At 46.0% G+C, this 18,387-nt stretch overlaps 1 protein-coding gene across 2 annotated transcripts in view; it reads left to right on the top strand.

Moving 5' to 3' along the window:
• The window catches only part of rbms3 (RNA binding motif, single stranded interacting protein), a 165,884-nt gene that overhangs the window by 57,821 nt on the left and 89,676 nt on the right, over nt 1–18,387 (top strand). For both annotated transcript variants that reach the window (XM_018765910.2, XM_029248556.1), the window contains exon 4: nt 11,992–12,083. In XM_018765910.2, coding sequence (XP_018621426.1) covers nt 11,992–12,083 — 92 coding nt within the window. The remainder of the gene's footprint in view (nt 1–11,991; nt 12,084–18,387) is intronic.

The following is an 18,387-nucleotide window of genomic DNA, read 5'->3' as shown; positions in this document are numbered from 1 at the left end:
CGAAGTCGTGCCACGTTGGGCGTCGCTGTTTACCAGACGCTTCACTGGAAAAGAACTGTGTCCGATGTGGCTGGAAGTCCAGGGACAACATGGGCATTTCCAAGGAAACTCTCATCACACGCAAAGGGCATGTGGAGGCGCTCGTCAGATCTTCTGCATGGACGTTGCGCAGCGGATGGACAATGGCATGCAGTGGGAAGCCCCGCCCTCCCTCGCAGCCCCGCCCACTCCTACTGACTGTTTCTTCTCGGTTATGGCCACTTATAGTCTTTCATCGGCGCCTCTGTTTGATCTCTTTCACTCTCTGTTCTTCCAACATTTTCCTTCTGTTTTTTGTGAGCAATAACTGTGGTTATATCGGTCGCAGCCTCAAGACCCACGGTATGTAAACAAGAAGTAGTGTGTGTTTGTGTATTGTAAATGACAGCGTCTTCCAAACATGTGCAGCTCTAAACATGTGCTCGCTGTGCCGGACACCGCAGTCCTCTCCGCTGGTGCTGCTTAACTCTTTCTGTCCATCTGGATCCGGCCATTCAGGGTCATGTGTTCCCCTGGTCGTCTCACGACAGGCCTAATCAACTCGAGGACACGGTTAAGAACCATTTTTCAACGCAGCACCAGAAACGTCAAAACTGCATTATTAAGCTGTTGCAACAGTGACCCCAGGACTGTGAGCCATGAATGTAATTAAAGTTCATGTACTGATGAAGATGAAACCCCTTGTGTTGCTGGGCTTTTGCTTTAGGTTCAACTCTGCATCTGACCATTAACTTCTGTTAATGTGAACATTTACAAATTTTTGATTCAGCTGTGCTTTTCTACCTTTGTTTCAATCTGTGCAGGTTTTCTCAAGCTTGAAACATAGAAGCCTTTAATGAGGATATATACTGAAAAATGTACAGATTAATATTTGAGAGCACTAACTGCTTATATAGATAGATAGATATGTGTATAAGTTTCTGCCTCACCCTTCTGGGTGGTTTCCTCCCTCAGTCTCACATTTATTTGCTTGGACGCTTTTCTCCAAAGCAACTTCCAATGAACTCCATGTAGCGTTATCAGCCCACACACCTTATTCACCAAGGTGCTTTACACTGCTAGATACACTGCTTACAATGGGTCACTCATCCATACATTAGTGAAACACACACACTCTCTCTGTCACTCACACACTATGGGTGAACCTGGACAGCATGTCTTTGTACTGTGGGAGGAAACCCACACAGACATGCAAACTCCACACCAACTGAGTGGGGATCAAGCCCACATCCTCTCACACTACCCAACCATTGTGAGACAGCAGCACTACTTACAATGTCACCATGCCGCCCGACCTTGGGTCCTCTATCAGAGGCCTGGGAGTTTGAGGATTCTGCACAGTATCTTTGCTGTTCCTAGTATTGCGTTTTTCTGGACTAAGTGCTCTGGAGTTGTTCCTGGGATCTGTTGGAGCCACTCTTCCAACTTGGGTGTCACTGCCCCGAGGGTTCCCACCACAACTGGGACTACTTTGGCTTTCACCTTCCACATCCCTTCCAGCTCCTTCTTCAGCCCCTGGTACTTTTCCAGCTGAGAAGTAGTGTGTGTGTATATACAGTATATGTACTTAGAATTGACAGTAGTGTACAGTATATATGTTCCCCATCTAATTTTCTCTTTCTGCTAATTTAATGCACTGCTAAATGAATACAGCTAAGTGTAAATGTATATAGAAGGGGTGCGGTGGCGCAGTGGGTTGGACCGCAGTCCTGCTCTCCGGTGGGTCTGGGGTTCGAGTCCCGCTTGGGGTGCCTTGCGGCGGACTGGCGTCCCGTCCTGGGTGTGTCCCCTCCCCTTCCGGCCTTACGCCCTGTGTTACCGGGTAGGCTCCGGTTCCCTGTGACCCCGTATGGGACAAGCAGTTCTGAAAATGTGTGTGTGTGTGTGTGTGTGTGTGTGTGTGTGTGTGTGTGTGTGTGTGTGTGTGTGTGTGTGTGTGTGTGTGTAAATGTATATAAAAATGTACATTGGAAGTATAAGTCAAAATGTATATACACATATATATATAGAGGCCGGGGGTTGGACCGGGTCCTGCTCTCTGGTGGGTCTGGGGTTCAAGTCCCCCTTGGGGTGCCTTGCAACAGACTGGCGTCCTGTCCTGGGTGTCCACCCTCCCCCTCCAGCCCTACGCCCTGTGTTGCCGGGCTTGGCTCCCGCTTCCCGCAACCCCATATGGGGCAAGCGGTTCAGGCAGTGTGTGTGTGTGTGTGTGTGTGTGTGTGTGTGTGTGTGTGTGTGTGTGTGTGTGTGTGTGTGTGTGTAGGGGGCGCAATGACATAGCAGGTTTGGCCAGGGCCTGTTCTCCGGTGGGTCTGGCATTCGAATCCTGCTTGGGGTGCCTTGTGATGGACTGGTGTTCCGTCCTGGGTGTGTTCCCCCTCCAGCCTTGCACCCTGTGTTGCCGTGTTAGGCTACGGCTCACCGCGACCCCGCTTGTGACAAGCAGCTTTGGACAATGTGTGTGTGTGTGTGTGTGTGATATATATATACAGCATACATATATATACCAATACATGTTATACTTTATATATTATATTTGCTACAAGTTATAAGTGCTATGTTTTGTCAAAGAGGCCATTAGTGCTAAGGACAGGGTGCATCTCTTCGACCCCATTTCCAAACTGCTGATATGAGACGTTGCCAGTGAGAAAATCTGGAAGTAAAGGTTAACATAGTTACCCCATAATGGGGTCTCATGCTAATTGGCTGGGGATGTGCAAAAAGCTAATAAGGTGTACTAAGGAAGCAAACAACAAATGTACATTTCTTCAAAGCAGCTTACACTGATTTACCTCTTTATAGAGCTGGCTTGTTTTTACTGTTTCAGTTCAGGGTGAGTACCATGATCAAGGGTACTACAGCAGGAGGTGGGTTTCAAACCTGCGACTTCTGAGAGTTTAAAAAATAGTGGGTTTAACTGCTCCACTACCCTCTACCCCTGTCTAGTATATACTATTAGCACTTAATAAGTGTCCTGAGGGTACAAATGCTACACACACATATGGGGATTGAGTCTTGCTGGGGACACAAGTTTCACTCATCAATGGTGCACATTTACACCTGCAACCTTCATGCTCCACCGATCCTTCAACAACAAGGCCTTACTAATGGATGAAAAGTACGAGGGGGTGTTCCTGTAAGACAAGAAACTGAGAGCAGAACTCACCTGAAAACCGAACACCTTGGTGGAACTGCAGAGGGGTCCAGAGATGTAACACACTGCATCTGTGTTGCCAAAGGAATGGGAACATACCCCAGTTAGAGCTTGCAATCGTACATCATTCCCACGTGGGGCTATGGACATGGTTTGAAGTGCCCTGCTTAAAGATAACATCTCCAAACCGATGTCCCTCGTAAGATCACGTGCCGAAGGGGTATTAATTCTGCACTTCACACATTTGCTGCTGGCCTGGTGGACCTCAGTCGCAAGGTATCTTCAAGAACCTCACTTCATTTTATGTCCAGTAAAGAAGACAGCTTTCCTGAGGATGGACTGGAGCTCGTACTTTCAGAGGAGATACTTTGATGAGGGACGAGGTCCAAACCAAATCTTGCTTGACTCCCTCTTTGTCAGTAGGCCACCAGCGGTGGCTTCTCTGAAAGCCCAGAGAGATCAAGCAAACTTGAAGTACAAAACAGGACTGGTTACATAGACAACATTTCTCCTTTTTAGTGCAGTGTCACACTGGAGTAAAACTTATTTACATTTATTCATTTAGCTGACATTTTTCTCCAAAGCAACTTACAATGTTAAGGTCACAATTTAGGTGTAAATAGGAGTATATTTAGGTGTGTCTAAGGGGTACCTGGTAATGTAGTGGTTAGAACTGCTGGTTTTGGACGCAAAGGTTCCAGGTTTGAGTCTCACCTCCAGCTGTATTACATTTGAGCAAGGTACTTACCCTAGTTTCCTCCAGTTAAAAAAAAAAATCTGCTGTATTAATAGGTAAATAACTGTACATAGCTTAATATTGTAAGTCGCTTTAGGGAAAAATATCATCTAAATGAAGCAATGGAAATCTGTATTAGTGATTCCTTCAACTGAACCTCCTACTGCAGCAAGCATCATCACAGTGCTTATCCTTAATTGATACAGTGAAATTAACTGAGCTGTATGATGGGTGGGGGGTGCGGTGGCACAGCGGGCTTGGCCAGGTCCTGCCGTCTGGGGTTCGAGCCCTGCATGGGGTGCCTTGTGGCAGACTGGCATCCTGTCATGCTGGGTTAGGCTCCAGCTTGCCATGTGTGTATAATGGGTAAATCAGTGTAAGGAGCACAGTACTGTAAGTTGCTCTGGAGAAAAGTGTCAGATAAATAAATACATGTACATGTGAAACCCATTAACAGGCAGCTTTTTCTCTTGGGATATGCGAGAGAGTTTTACCTAAACAGCCAGGTATCAAGCCTGCCTTCATCAAAGCGTTGTGTGTAGTGATCGGTGCACAAAAGAACATCCAAATCTAAAAAAAATGCAAGAAAACAATGGAGTACAGACATGTTTGTTATACTTCCTGCCAGGTTGTGTGTGCTAAATCCACTGTGAGGATTTCTGCAGCATCATGTGCTAATCACACAGACACACACACTCTCTGAAACCACCTGTCCCAAATGGGGTCATGGCAAGCCAGAGCCTAACCCAGCAGCACAGGGCACAAGGCTGGAGGGGGAGGGGACACACTCAGGACAAGACACCAGTCCGCTGCAAGGCACCCCAAGCGGGACTCAAACCTCAGACACACCAGAGAGCAGGCCCCAGCCAAACCCACTACACCACTGCATCCCCACATGTGCCAACCATTCATTCTTAATATGTGATACTGTCTTACAGTAGCTGGGTGGTGCGAGAGGATGTGGGTTTGACTCCTGCTCAGTCTGTATGGAGTTTGCATGTTCTCCCCATGTCTGCATTGGTTTCCTCCGCTTGCTCTGGTTTCCTCCCATAGTCCAAAGACATGCTGTTCAGGTTCCCCCATAGTGTGTGAGTGACAGAGAGTGTGTGTGTTCCACTGATGTATGGATGAGTGACCCATTGTAAGTAGCGTATCTAGCAGTGTAAGTCATCGCGTTGAATAAGGTGTGTGGGCTCATAACACTGCAGAGTTCATTGGAAGTAGCTTTGGAGAAAAGCATCTGCTAAGTGAATAAATGTAAGACGTGAGTTTGGTTACCTCATGGGACTTACGATTTGGTCATTGCTGTCCCCTCAATCCCATGTCGACCTCCTACCGCCACCTCTACAGGTCACAGTGCCTTGGCCACTGGTTTCCTTGGAAATAGGAGGAATTGTGACATGTTTACATCTACATTCCTTCATTTAGCAGACACTTTTCTTGAAAGTGATGCAAAACTCAGAGTATACAACAATGCCTTTTTTAACTGATGACAATAGAGACACATGATTTTTAAGTAATTGGTCCAATACCACCATTTTTGACAATGTATGTGATACAAGTAGCTGTGTATCAAATTCATAAAAAATACAGTACAGTATTTGATTTAACACTTAGTGAAATAATTTAATCAAAGTTTATGGAGCAGTTAGGAGGTCATGAGATAATGATCTGAAAGACATATATTTTAAGAGCCTTCTTGAGTTTTGAAAGGGATTCAGCAGCTTTGAAGGCCAGAGGGAGATCATTCCAATACATTAGAGCCAAAGGTGATGGTGTCAGGAGCTTTAATGAAATATTACAGAGCAATTAGATCATGAGGGAAGTACAGTATGTCTGAAAGAGATGGGTTTGAATCACTTGTTGACCAAGACCCTAGATGTTGGCCAAGATGCTAGATGAGTTTACCTGTACCACACATACCATAGAAACAGGTCTGTTGGTCCCCTGTTTTGAACTTTTTCTAGCCTTTCAGGTTTAGTTCCTACTGCAGATGTATCTATCATGTATAATTTATGACACATACCATTTTGCATCTTTAGCCTGCCAATACAGGCAAGCATACATTTTTTCAGGCACTTTGCATTTGTAAGCACCCATGTCAAAGCCAACACTGTAATGAAGCACAGGACTTTCTAATAACACTAGCATAGCTGTGTGTGCTTCACCTCCCTTGGTTTTCTCTCCCCGCTCTGTGCAGCCGTGAGGTCATGTGGGGGCTGTTTACTGCTTTCCTTCAGACACAGCAATTACAGCTGAGGTCTAACCAGTGCAAAGGTCCCCTTTAGGTAATTCACCAACATCCACCCTATCCTGTGTGTGTGTGTGTGTGTGTGTGTGTATGTAGCGCTCAGTGTTGCTAGAACAGACATGTAGCTGACGGTTTTAATTGCCCAAATTACCATTGACACTGGGCAGTGTCATTTTATTGAAGCCACTGTGTTTTTCTGCCCTTGCCCAAATTTGTGTTACACTCAATTCAATGCCTTGTTGCTCTCAAACTACTTCTTAAATGAAAAGCGTGTGGAAAGAGCTGGTGAACATGCAGGCCATCAGTTTCAGGCGAAAAAGGGTGTGACCCACAGGAAAAGCCCTTTTGGTCTCGTCCACTTATTTCATGCGAACAGCGGATTGATGACGATCCACTTTCGGCGTTTAGCGGTAGAGGGGCTTTAAACAGTAGAAATGCTGACAAACTGAGAACTGGCCCTTCACACCACCAGTGCTTGTTCTCTTCTTCACCTCTGGACGCAGTAAAGTTTCCAGAAAATGCGGCAGGACAACAACAAGAATTTTTACACGAACGTGTGACGAATGCCACTCGTTTACTGCAGTTCAGTGTCGTTACCTGCTCCGTCTGACACCGAACGCAGAAACGCAGATAAAAACGATGAAAAGCTATTAAATTCTGTTAAGTGTCAGAACTTGAGGACTGTTATCAAAGTGGCAAAACACACCATCATAGCAGCCAAATATGAACAACCAAAAGTACTTACACCTCTTGGCACTTTCACACCCCTTTTCCATGCCTTTTAAACCATTTTCATTTCAACACACACAAAAACTTTTGTGCCGCTGCTGATAAAGAACAACTTTTACCATTATGTAACGAGACCCAACCATGCTTTTAATGCTACCAGAAATACCTATCACTTCTCACAATGTTGTAGAAGAAAAGGAGATGAAAGATCTTACATTTTATCATATACACACATACAGACGTTTTCTGAACCGCCTGTCCCATACGGGGTCGCGGGGAACCGGAACCTAACCCGGCAACTCAGGGCGTAAGGCTGGAGGGGGAGGGGACACACCCAGGACAGGACGCCAGTCCATCACAAGGCACCCCAAGCGGGACTCGAACCCCAGGCCCACCAGAGAGCAGGATCCGGTCCAACCCACTGCGCCACCGCGCCCCCCATTTTATCATATATTTACTTTAATATATGGTATACTGTACACTGTATGTAAATCTTTATACTTAAACACTACACTTATAGAATATATGGAATATTTATATCCTATGAAAGTATTTATAGAGCACCTTTACAGAATACACACTGAATATTTATTTGAAGAAGATTTAATATATTAATATTATTCAGGTGCATGACATTTCAGACGGTCCATTCATCCCAACCCTCCCTTGGAGACAATGAATTAACATTACTTTTGAATTAAAACTTCAGGTTTCATTCCGAATTGTTTTTAAAGTTTGGAAACTATACTCTTGTGTGGGACTTTACCTGTGTAGCGGAGAGGGTGAAGTCATCCTCTGTCCAAACAGTCGACCCAGTTGGGAACCCCAGCACTCGGGGGGGGCAAAGGGCCCTGCCGGCACAGCCCCCTTTCACAGGATCTTTGCAAGGAGAATTAATCTCAGAGGAATGCTGGGAAAATGAAGATGGACACACGGCCTGCCGAGGGCCCACATTTCACGCTTCATTACCAGGGCTATTGCTGCATGCTGTGTAAAATAGGATTATTAAAGCCACCAGATGTAATAACTCTGAAGTACAAACAAACAAGGTACAACTGTGGCAAATGAAGGAAAACATTTGGATCTATGACATGTACACAATAATTTGAGATTAAACAAACAAATACATGACAGTTTTGCAATTTGCGACAATGTTGAACATTGTGTGTTTCTGTTGTCCTGGAAGGCGCACACATTAAACTCAGAAAAAGTTGCTTTTAATAGTTGTCAGTAGCATGTTTGCTGCTGAACTGATCATGTAGTAATAATAATAATAATAATAATAATAATAATAATAATGATGAATTTAATAGATTTTTTCTTTGGAAACTTACATTTCTAGTAACCCAAGTTAAGATAACCCTCAGATTTGTTTGTTTCTGGGGGGGGGGGTGTGGTGGTGCAGTGGGTTGGACCAGGTCCTGCTCTCTGGTGGGTTTGGGGTTCAAGTCCTGCTTGGGGTGTCTTGCGACGGGCTGGCGTCCTGTCCTGGGTGTGTCCCCTCTCCCTCCAGCCTTATGCCCTGTGTTGCTGGGTTATGCTCCGGCTCCCTGCAAGCCCGTATGGGACAAGTGGTTCAGACAGACGATGTGTATTGTTTCTGCAGTGAACTGAAATACCTTTGCTCTAATCCATGTGCAGATCTCCTGTCAAAGCCAAGTGTGTGTGTGTGTTTGTATATGTGTTTCATTGATTACGAGGAACAGAAATAACTCTGAATGCCATGTAAAGACACACAGAGGTTCCTTCAGTGTCCTGGAGTTGCACTGGCAAAACACAGAGCACAATGTGAGGACCTCAGTGAAACAGCTGCAACCGTGTTCGCACTGGTAGCACACACAGCCAGGATGCCTGCGAGGGCTGTGGTCACAGACACTCTTAGAACCTGAAGGTTGAGGGTGCAAGTCAACGCAGTAGGACCATGGAGCCAAAGCCGAACTGCTCCAGGGAATGTCCCTCTCTATAAATGGACTGAAGGAATCGAACTCACTGGCTTGAAGGTTCAGAAACACAGCGATGACTGTATCATGTTTGCGGTAGATGAAGGTACAGTAATTTGTGGACTGGCTAATAGGTCAGTGGGCCATCTGCTGCTTTCATGGATGGGCCAGGAACCTCTGTTATACACTTGATGGTTCAGAATGTCTGCATTTATCTTTGCAGTCTGTTTTAAAACGTGTTCACATTTATTTATTCATTTAGCTGATGCTTTTCCCAAAAGTGACTTGTGATGTTTAGCTCCTGACAGTGATTTTCCCATTAATAGAGCAGGGTAACTTTTACTGTATCGATGCAGGGTGGGTACCTTGATCAAGAACACTACAGCAGGAGGGATGTTTGAGGAACACTGAACTGCTGATTTGAACCTGAGTCTTTCACTAGCTATTGCACCAGCTCCAGCTGCGACGCCACCTGCTGCCAGGTTTGCACTTTCCCATTTACTCTGTCAATCTGCCACAGGAGAATCAGCAGCTGAGCAATTAAACCCACTGACTTTTAACTCGATGGTTGCCAGGTTTCTTTGCAGAAACACTCCTGCCATTGTACCCTGGAGGAAGATACTGAGCCTGTATTGCCACAGTAAAAGATACAGCAGTACAAATGGTTGAAGTTTGGAACTCATTTGGAAAGAGGGCTTTGGCTAAGCATTAATGTAGAAATCGTAGTAATCTACATCAGGGGAACTTGGCTCATTTTGTGGATCGCTGATGTAAAAGCTAGTTCACAGATCACCCATTTGCTTCAGACACGTCCCGTGTTTCATCCTGCAGCACATTTTAATTACAGCCAATGTGACCTCAGTGGACTGTGTCACCGGGACCATCGAGATAACAACAAGCCATAAATCAAAGCCTCACGGTTCCAGTTCAAAATGTATTATAAGGAAAAGGTTCTTTAAGCATTTAACCTCTAATGCAATAGTCATTCTGCTTGCGGGTTGTTGGTTCAAATCCCAGGAGGGGTCCCACTGTGGTGCCATACCTTGTTATGGACAGCTGGTAGCGTAGTGGTTAACGGTACAACGTTTTCATCTGAAGGTAGCAGGTTTGATCCCCATCTCCAGTTATAGTACCCTTGAGCAAGGTACTTACCCTAAATTGTTCCAGTAAAATTACTCAGCTGTATTAATGGGTCAATACTTGTCACCTTAATGTTGTAAGTTGCTTTGGAGAAAAGTGTTTGCTAAGTGAATAAATGTAAATTTTTCAAGAAGATGTTCTGAATGTGTGTGTGTGTGTGTGTGTGTGTGTGTGTGTGTGTGTGTGTGTGTGTGTGAATGGGGAAGCTGTGCGTTTCGCCCCGAAAAAATCTATCAGCTGTGCAACAAAGAATTAATGAGATTCCTGCTGTTGGTATTACACAGGGTGGGATGGGAAGTTGTCATCAAGGTCTGTGCAGGTGGGAGGTGCAGAAGTCTGAGCACGTAGCTGCAACATGGTGAAAATGTTGTACAGATCTGTTTTCCGCCAAGGGCTCTGATGGCTTCACTCAGCATTCAGTTGAAGAAATGCATGAACTTCAGTGTAGCTGAAGTAACTGAATTAAAGGTGAAGTAACCAGATGAATGAGCCCCCTAATTAAGATGAATATGTTGCTCTGAATTTACATAACTGTGGCATCAAGTCCTAATGCCATATGTGGTATTATGTGAATACACCAGTACCTCGTGTTACAGACATTTGAGGTACAAATTTTCGGATCTAAACATCACCTGCTTTACTCATTTATTTTTAGCACACTTCCTTCACCATTTTATTTTTTAATGATGCTGTCTTTCGCAGCGGGTGTGGTGCTGCCGCAGGCTTGGCTGGGTCCTGCTCCCTGGCTGGTCTGGGGTTCGAGTCCTGCTTGGGGTGGCTTATGATGGACTGGTGTCCCGTCCTGGGTGTGTCCCCTCCCCCTCCAGTCTTGCATCCTGTGTTGTTTGGTTAGGTTCTGGTTTGCCGACAAGCGGCTTCTATGTGTCTGTGTCTTTTGCAGAGCAGAATGGCCTGCATTTCCACATGCCACCAGTAAATGAGTGAATAGAAACATTCGGAGTACAGGGTCCCTTCATGCAATGTGCTTTTAACAGCGGTTCGAGCTCTTCAGGGATCAGTAATAAGATGAAGAACCCTGCACATGTTCACACACACACACACATTGTCTGAACCACTTGTCCTATTCGGGGTCGCGGGGAGCCGAAGCCTAACCCGGCAACACAGGGCGTAAGGCTGGAGGGGGAGGGGACACACCCAGGACAGGACGTCAGTCTGTCACAAGGCACCCGACTCGAACCGCAGACCCATCGGAGAGCAGGACCCAGTCCAACCCACTATGCCACCATGCCCCCCCCCCCGCACATGTTCATGAACAGAATAATCTGCGTTGAAGAAGAGTTTGTGGGGATATGTTTTTATTTTGGGGGTGCGGTGGCGCAGTGGGTTGGACCGCAGTCCTGCTCTCCGGTGGGTCTGGGGTTCAAGTCCCGCTTGGGGTGCCTTGCGGCGGACTGGCGTCCCGTCCTGGGTGTGTCCCTTCCCCCTCCGGCCTTACGCCCTGTGTTACCGGGTAGGCTCCGGTTCCCCGTGACCCCGTAAGGGACAAGCGGTTCTGAAAATGTGTGTGTGTGTGTGTGTGTGTGTGTGTGTGTGTGTGTGTGTGTGTGTGTGTGTGTGTGTGTGTTTTTATTTTCAGCCAAATTACTTCTAAGTTTAAAGTAGATTAAAGTTAAAACAGTGATTAAACAGATGTTTAAACGTCTCACAGCAAATTTTTCATTCATTACAGCTGAATCTGATGTTTATTCACGAGACCTCATCTGTGCATGAGCCCAGCTATGGCTGCATTATTAAGATCTCGATTGGCGCGTAGTGGTTGGACTTATGAACAATTCAGGTTACATGCAGAGTTCTGGGTGTAGCTGCGTTTGTAAATTGAGGTCCAAGCGTATTACTGTTTTGCTGATATTGGCTGTTGTCACCCTGTCATGTAAGTGTATTCCTGAATGAAATAAGGTTATAAGTGCCACTTGGCACCGCTGGCCAGTGGCTCAGCTTTGCTGAACGTGACTTACGTAACGGTTGGTGTCCCTCTCCGCAGGCTATGGCTTTGTGGACTTTGATAGCCCAGCGGCGGCACAGAAAGCCGTGTCATCCCTCAAGGCCAGCGGAGTGCAAGCGCAGATGGCCAAGGTACGTGGCACCCTAACTCCGACCCGAGCCGAACTTAACCCCTTCGTGTTACTGGAGTGTCAGGTCAACTGCTTTTGGAGTTGCTTGACCCGAACAACAGTATCAGTGCATGACAATGTGTGTGCTGTCAGTTCGATGCTTAAAAGTGACAGGGTCCAGTTTGGTGAAGCACATTCCAGCGCACACCTCAGATGTAGACTCAGCACATCAGTGGTGCTAAGACACATTTGCTGGTCCTTCTTCACGGTCCCAGCGGAGAACAGGCAACTTGCAGGTGACCGTTACACAGCTGATCCGAAACACAAGCACAGTCACGCTCGCTGAACGAGCAGCCGCGCTGCAGTGGGCCAGCGCAAGGACGTGCTGAAGCTGTCACACACACCTCCAGCAAGCGCTGATGAAGGAGCTCTCACGAGAGGCCTGGGGCTTAAAGCTTGTTAAAACGTGGACGTGCGAGTAATCGAGTCAAAGGGATTCCTGACGGAGCGCCGTTAAATGCCTGTTATTTAAGGATCCCTTCAAACACCCAGCTGCGCTGAGCGGGCTACGAGAAATACACTACCCCCTCCCCACACACACACACACACACACACACACAGATAAAACAGGGTCTTTCACTCCACTGAGGTGGGCCCGCCTGCTCAACCCTGTAATTTTCCATTCCGTAATAACGGCGTGTGCAGCATTCCGTTGGAGAACATGCCCCGCTCGTTCACGCGAGACAGGCTGCTGTCATGCCTTGCGCGCCGAAAGACCCCGCACCCCCGCCCCCCCCCCCGCACCTCCCTGGCACCCCCTTCCAACGCAGAGGAGATAAGCGAGAGGGGGGGGAAGGCCTGTCACAGAGCTGTCAGGTGCGTGTCAGCCGGTCCGCTGTGCCCCACGCCTGCCGCCGCCGCCACCGTCCCCTCCCCCGGCTAATCACAGTGGATAGCGGCGTGCCAAAAGCTGATTGTAGTGTCTGTTTCCACCGAGAGCTCCTGATGCTTTCAGACAGCCGCCATCCGTTGTGAAAATGTTATGACTTTCTTTTTCTTTGTAAATGAGAGCAGGAAGGCAAAGGGCGAGCTCTTCAGAACTTTCTAGATCTAAAGAATGCGTTCTTTGGTCAACCGAGCCTTGACTGTAATCCCATTTGCACTGCTTGTATAGCACCGCTGGCCTTCCGCGGAGTCTTCACTTTGTCCTCAAGTAACAAATGGAGGGATATAAATAGGAAAATTCACATTTATTCATTTATCTGTCACTTTTCTCCAAAGCTCTTTACGCTGATTTACCTGTTTATGCGGCAGGGTCATTTTTACAATATAAAGCCTAAGTACCTTGGTAGAGGGTACTACGGAAGATGGTGGGATTCAAACCTGGATCTGTCCAGTGAAAGGAAAGAGTAGTAACCACTTCTCTACCTGCTGACTCATGGTAACAAACCTCTCCTTGAACAAATGCAGCAATTTCAAGCCCTTACAGGGTTCCTGGTTGAGCAGCCGCTTCAGTACAGTTGGACCTCTGACTGCATCTGAACCATCCAAGTCGCAACTTGAGAGTGCCGAGACAGTTTAGTACACACTTCATTTATCTTCTTCACACACCGAGGCGGGGTCTGTGTCTGCTTTCAGCCGTGTCCAAATGACCTTTTTTGCGGAAAAGAGAAATGTTTAGAAAAAATTCTGCAGCATTTCACAAATTGTATCACGATCTCAATAGCATCTTGAAGCAACTGAAATGTTCAGCGCACCCTTGGAAAGATCTCTGACTGCTGTGTCGATGTGCTCCGTTTCCACATGCGCCGCTCTTCCTTCACACAGATGATCTCTTTGCTGTAGCACCGATGCCATGCTCTCAAGTTCTTTCCCTGTTTCCAACACTGCATGGTGAAAAAGTGTCCAGTTACAGTGCACGGAAACACACTGTCTGAACCCCTTGTCCCATACGGGGTCACGGGGAGCCAGAGTCTAACCCGGCAACAGAGGGCATAAGGCTGGAGGGGAAACACCCAGGACAGAACGCCAGTCTGTCGCAAGGCACCCCAAGCGGGACTTGAACCCCAGACCCACCAGAGAGCAGGACCTGGTCAACCCATTGTGCCACCGCACCCCCCTCAGTTACAATGTGCAAAGGAGTATTTAAAAAGAAGAGACAAATGAGCTGGGGAACTTCACTGTGTGGCGTGTCGGGAAGTGCACCGTCACTATTAATTCAATTCAATTCAATTTATTTTTATAGAGCGCTCTTCTCATGCAGTGACACGGAGTGTTTGAACACAAGCATAGAGCGAAGAAATAAATGCATCAGACATAGAAACAAAGAAGACAGTTGACTACAGAATAGCGTAATACATTATCAATTCATTTATAAAGCTATAACTATGTCTATTGGCCACGGAGGAAAGGAACAAAAAACTCCCAACTGAAAGTCGAGGGAGAAAAAAAATCCTCTGGGGGTCCAAGTGCCGGTGGCTGCCCACCTCTACTGGTCATTCTAGATTAAACAGGACTTCTAAGTCAGATTACAGGTTATAATGACATTGTTGCTGTATGGTAACTTGATTTCCCAGTTCACCAAGGTATGTCTCGTCCATCATGGCTGTTGGTCATCAGCTTCAGTCGTCATGGGGTCCATCTGTGACCACTGGCCAGCCTCCTCAGGTCCTATTGTAAGGAGACAATGCTCAAGAAAATCAACACTGGGGGGTGTCATAACCCAAAGGGCAGCGCTTCCGGTCGAAGGAGGGGCCATGCTTTTAGTTACCCTGTCTGTGACTGTTCCATGCCCATAAATGGGCCACATTGTAAACACTGGTTGACTCCTGGCAAAGCACAAAGTACAAATGAGAGTGAAGCAGAGCATTTTATTGGAGATGATGTATGACACCGCAGCCCAGAAGGTCACAACATCTCAGTTGGACTTTGTACCATTGGCTCTCAGCATCTTGACACATGAAGCACGTGGAAGCTGCAGAAAGGCTATCAAGACATTGCAGGTATCGATTACCTCATGTGTCTTAATCCCATTTCGCCTCCTTCGGTGTTGAGCTCTCCTACAGCTCTTCTTTAAGCACAGGTCGGAAAGTATACTCAGCACCCACCATTTTGTCCAGGAAATAATGTATAACCTAATCATGTGCTGGGTAGTGGTTAGGCTAACCCATTTTGCACTGCTCAGTCGTCTGTGACGTGCCACTCAAAACGGTATAACATTTCTAAGGATGGCCTCTTGGACCTCTCTCACACATGCTGTATTTCATAACAGCCCTCGTGTGACATTAATCTCAGCTTCCTGCTGCATCCTCAACAACACATGGATTTTAGTGGGTTTGATTTAGTAACATATGATCAACTGAATTAAAATAAGTACAGACGGTCCCCAGTTTATGATGAGGTTACATTCCTATGAACCCATCCTAAGTGGAAAATGTCATAAGTCGAAAATGTATTTAATACATCTAATCTATCTATCGAACATCATTGTCAGAATCATTGATTGTGAAAGTCCAAGTTCCCGTGCGATGGCCATTACAGCCTTGCTGCCTTCATGCTGGACAATTATCTTGAGTTTCTCATCAAGAGTAACTGTCTTCCTCTTCTTCTGTCCACCAGTAGCAGGAGACACAGATTCGTAGACATGATGGATGTACAAAACACAACACAGATACGGGGGGGATCCAAAAAAACGTTGGAAACACAGAACACTGTAGAGTATCGGTTGTATACACTAGCAACTGTGTAGCAGACTGGGAGATATGGATCGCTGCCGCTGTCCAGCATCACAAGAGAGCATCATACCGCATATTGCTTGCCCAGGAAAAATTCGAAGTACGGTTTCTAATGAATGTCTATTATCAGCTCACCATCATAAAGTCAAAAAATTGTAAGTCGGACCATCTTAACTTGGGGACTGTCTGTAATGCCAAAATAGAACAGCTCTGTAGTATGATGACTGATTCATTGCAGAAGTGATGAGTTACGACAGTGCTGATGTAAGGCACACATTGTATTTTCTATGAGATGTACGTCGCTTTGCAGAAAAACGTCTGCTAAATGAATACATGTAAATGTAAATGTAATATTGCCAGCAGACCACCAGTTCATTTAAACCATCGTCTTGTAACCTGAACATTCCGGGAAGGACCGATATGTAGTACCTCCATGCAGGCTACTTAACCTTAACTGCTGCTGGAAATTCGCTGCTCTTTGCTGTTACAGATGTTTTGAGAGGTATTTGGAATTTATTTTCATACAGAGACCAATCTTGCCAATTGAAAGTCCACACCAAAGCATCACCCAGTTCACAAACCATAAGCAGCACATTAAGTTTTTCAACACCTTATTATAGATCTGGCCACAGTTTCGTGCTGCCTTTTTCGCAACGGTTCATAAATACCCAGTAAGAACAGCGAGAATCCACAGGTGTGTGCACGAGGCATCCCGGCTCACCAAAGGGAAGTGCTGTCTGCCAGCTTGCTCTCTGCTGCTCAGTAGGAGAAAAGAGAGGACGTCTACTGCTCTTTTCCTGCCTCCCTCCCCGTGGAGCTGTCTGTCTTGTTAAAGATTTGCATTACATGTACATTTATTTATTTAGCAGATCCTTTTCTCCAAAGTGATTTACAGCTCAGAAGAAGCAAAATTACATTTCATCAACACACAGAGCGATACAGAGCACACAGTTATTGAAGTACAATCGCTTAGTTCAGTGCCACTGCTATTGCTGGGAGTTGTGCGAAGAATTGATGAGCAGCCCCTGGCTTCTTTGTGTCAAATTTCACTTATGAACTTTTCAAGTAACAGACGAACTCTCCGTCCTGCAGTTAGTATGTCAGGGACCAACGGCATGAAAGAACTGTCAGGACAGTAGTTACCTTCCTTATTAAAGCTGCTGCTTCTGAACATGTAGGTTGTAGGTTCAAATCCAACTTCCTGCTCTATTATTCTTGATCAAGGTAATTACCCTGAACTGATGGAGAAAAAGTTACCCAAATGTATGAATGGGTAAATCAGTGTAAACCCCTTTACAATGTAAGTGACTTTGGAGAAAAGTGTCAGATAAACGTAAAATATATTACTTTGGACAAAAGCATGATCTGGAAAGTAGCACAGTTTAATGGTATGTTTATGGTTCTATGTGTATAAGGGTGTGTGAGGCAGCACTTTGCGAAGTGAAGTCATTTTCTGGCTTTACTTTCTCTTGCAATGATTTTGAAGGGCAGAGCAGCAGTGCAGCCAATGTGTGTGACTCACCACCCAGGGACCCCTGATCACTTTCCCTGTCTTAATATTCTAATTACACTTCAATCATGCGGTACGCCCCGCGGTATGAGGTAAATTATGCCAGAGCGTTGGCTCTCCTGCTGCGGTGTATTGCAGGATGAGGATGGAGCCGCAATGTCCCCGCCGATGCCATCCTCGGTCACAGTCGCAGAGAGCTAAGTGCTGCTGCACTTGTCCAGCTGCATGAGACCCATTAAGAGTATAAAATCTGTTACTAATGAAGGACACCTGGCATATGCTTATTTGTGATGGATTCTTACTGTTGGAATTCGGTTTAACTGTACTGCTAAGTGAAAGTGGACAATTATTTGCAAATGTGCTGTTTCATGAAACTTCTAGAAATACACATATACATACACACTGGCTGAGGCTGCTTGTCCCAAGCGGGGTCGTGGCAAGCCAGAGCCTAGCCTGGTAGGGCAGGACGCCAGTCCATCACAAGGCACCCCAAGCAGGACTGGAACCCCAGACCAACTAGAGAGCAGAACCCAGCCAAATCTGCTGCACCACCATGCCACCAGACTGTCATGTCCCCTTCTTCTGGGAATAGTGAAAAACATTTTTTTATTTTTTTTTAAATAAAGTATCCTTTTTTTAATTGTAACATTTTGTGCAACAGGGTGTTTCCACATCAGCAGGTCCGGTCACATTATAATTACCAGTGCCCGTCAGCACTGTACCGTGTTTGACAGTGCTCCTCCTTTGCATTAGGCACAATGTTACTGCAAAGATCAGCTGTTTAGTGTCCAGTTCCACTTCCGGTTTCCACATTTGTCCGGTATCTGCACACGTCCAGACAATTAGATGCACTCTGGAATCACATTTCTGCATCCGGATCCCTCCTTCTGTTGATGTAATGCACTGTTTGTATTTTTCTCACTTTGGAGAAAAGCATTTGCTTAATGAATAAAAGTACTTTTAATGTAAATGTCTCAGGGCTTATGAAAATCCATTTTACGGTATTATTTACCTTTTTTCATAATGTAAACTGATAGTGTTGGTCCAGCCAGTGGTATGAGGCTTTGTTTCAGCTTCCATCG

Source organism: Scleropages formosus, chromosome 23 (assembly GCF_900964775.1).
Source record: "Scleropages formosus chromosome 23, fSclFor1.1, whole genome shotgun sequence".
Taxonomy (NCBI): Eukaryota; Metazoa; Chordata; class Actinopteri; order Osteoglossiformes; family Osteoglossidae; genus Scleropages; species Scleropages formosus.
The sequence above is the reverse complement of the archived record's forward strand: the minus strand, read 5'-3'. Positions and strand labels throughout refer to the sequence as shown.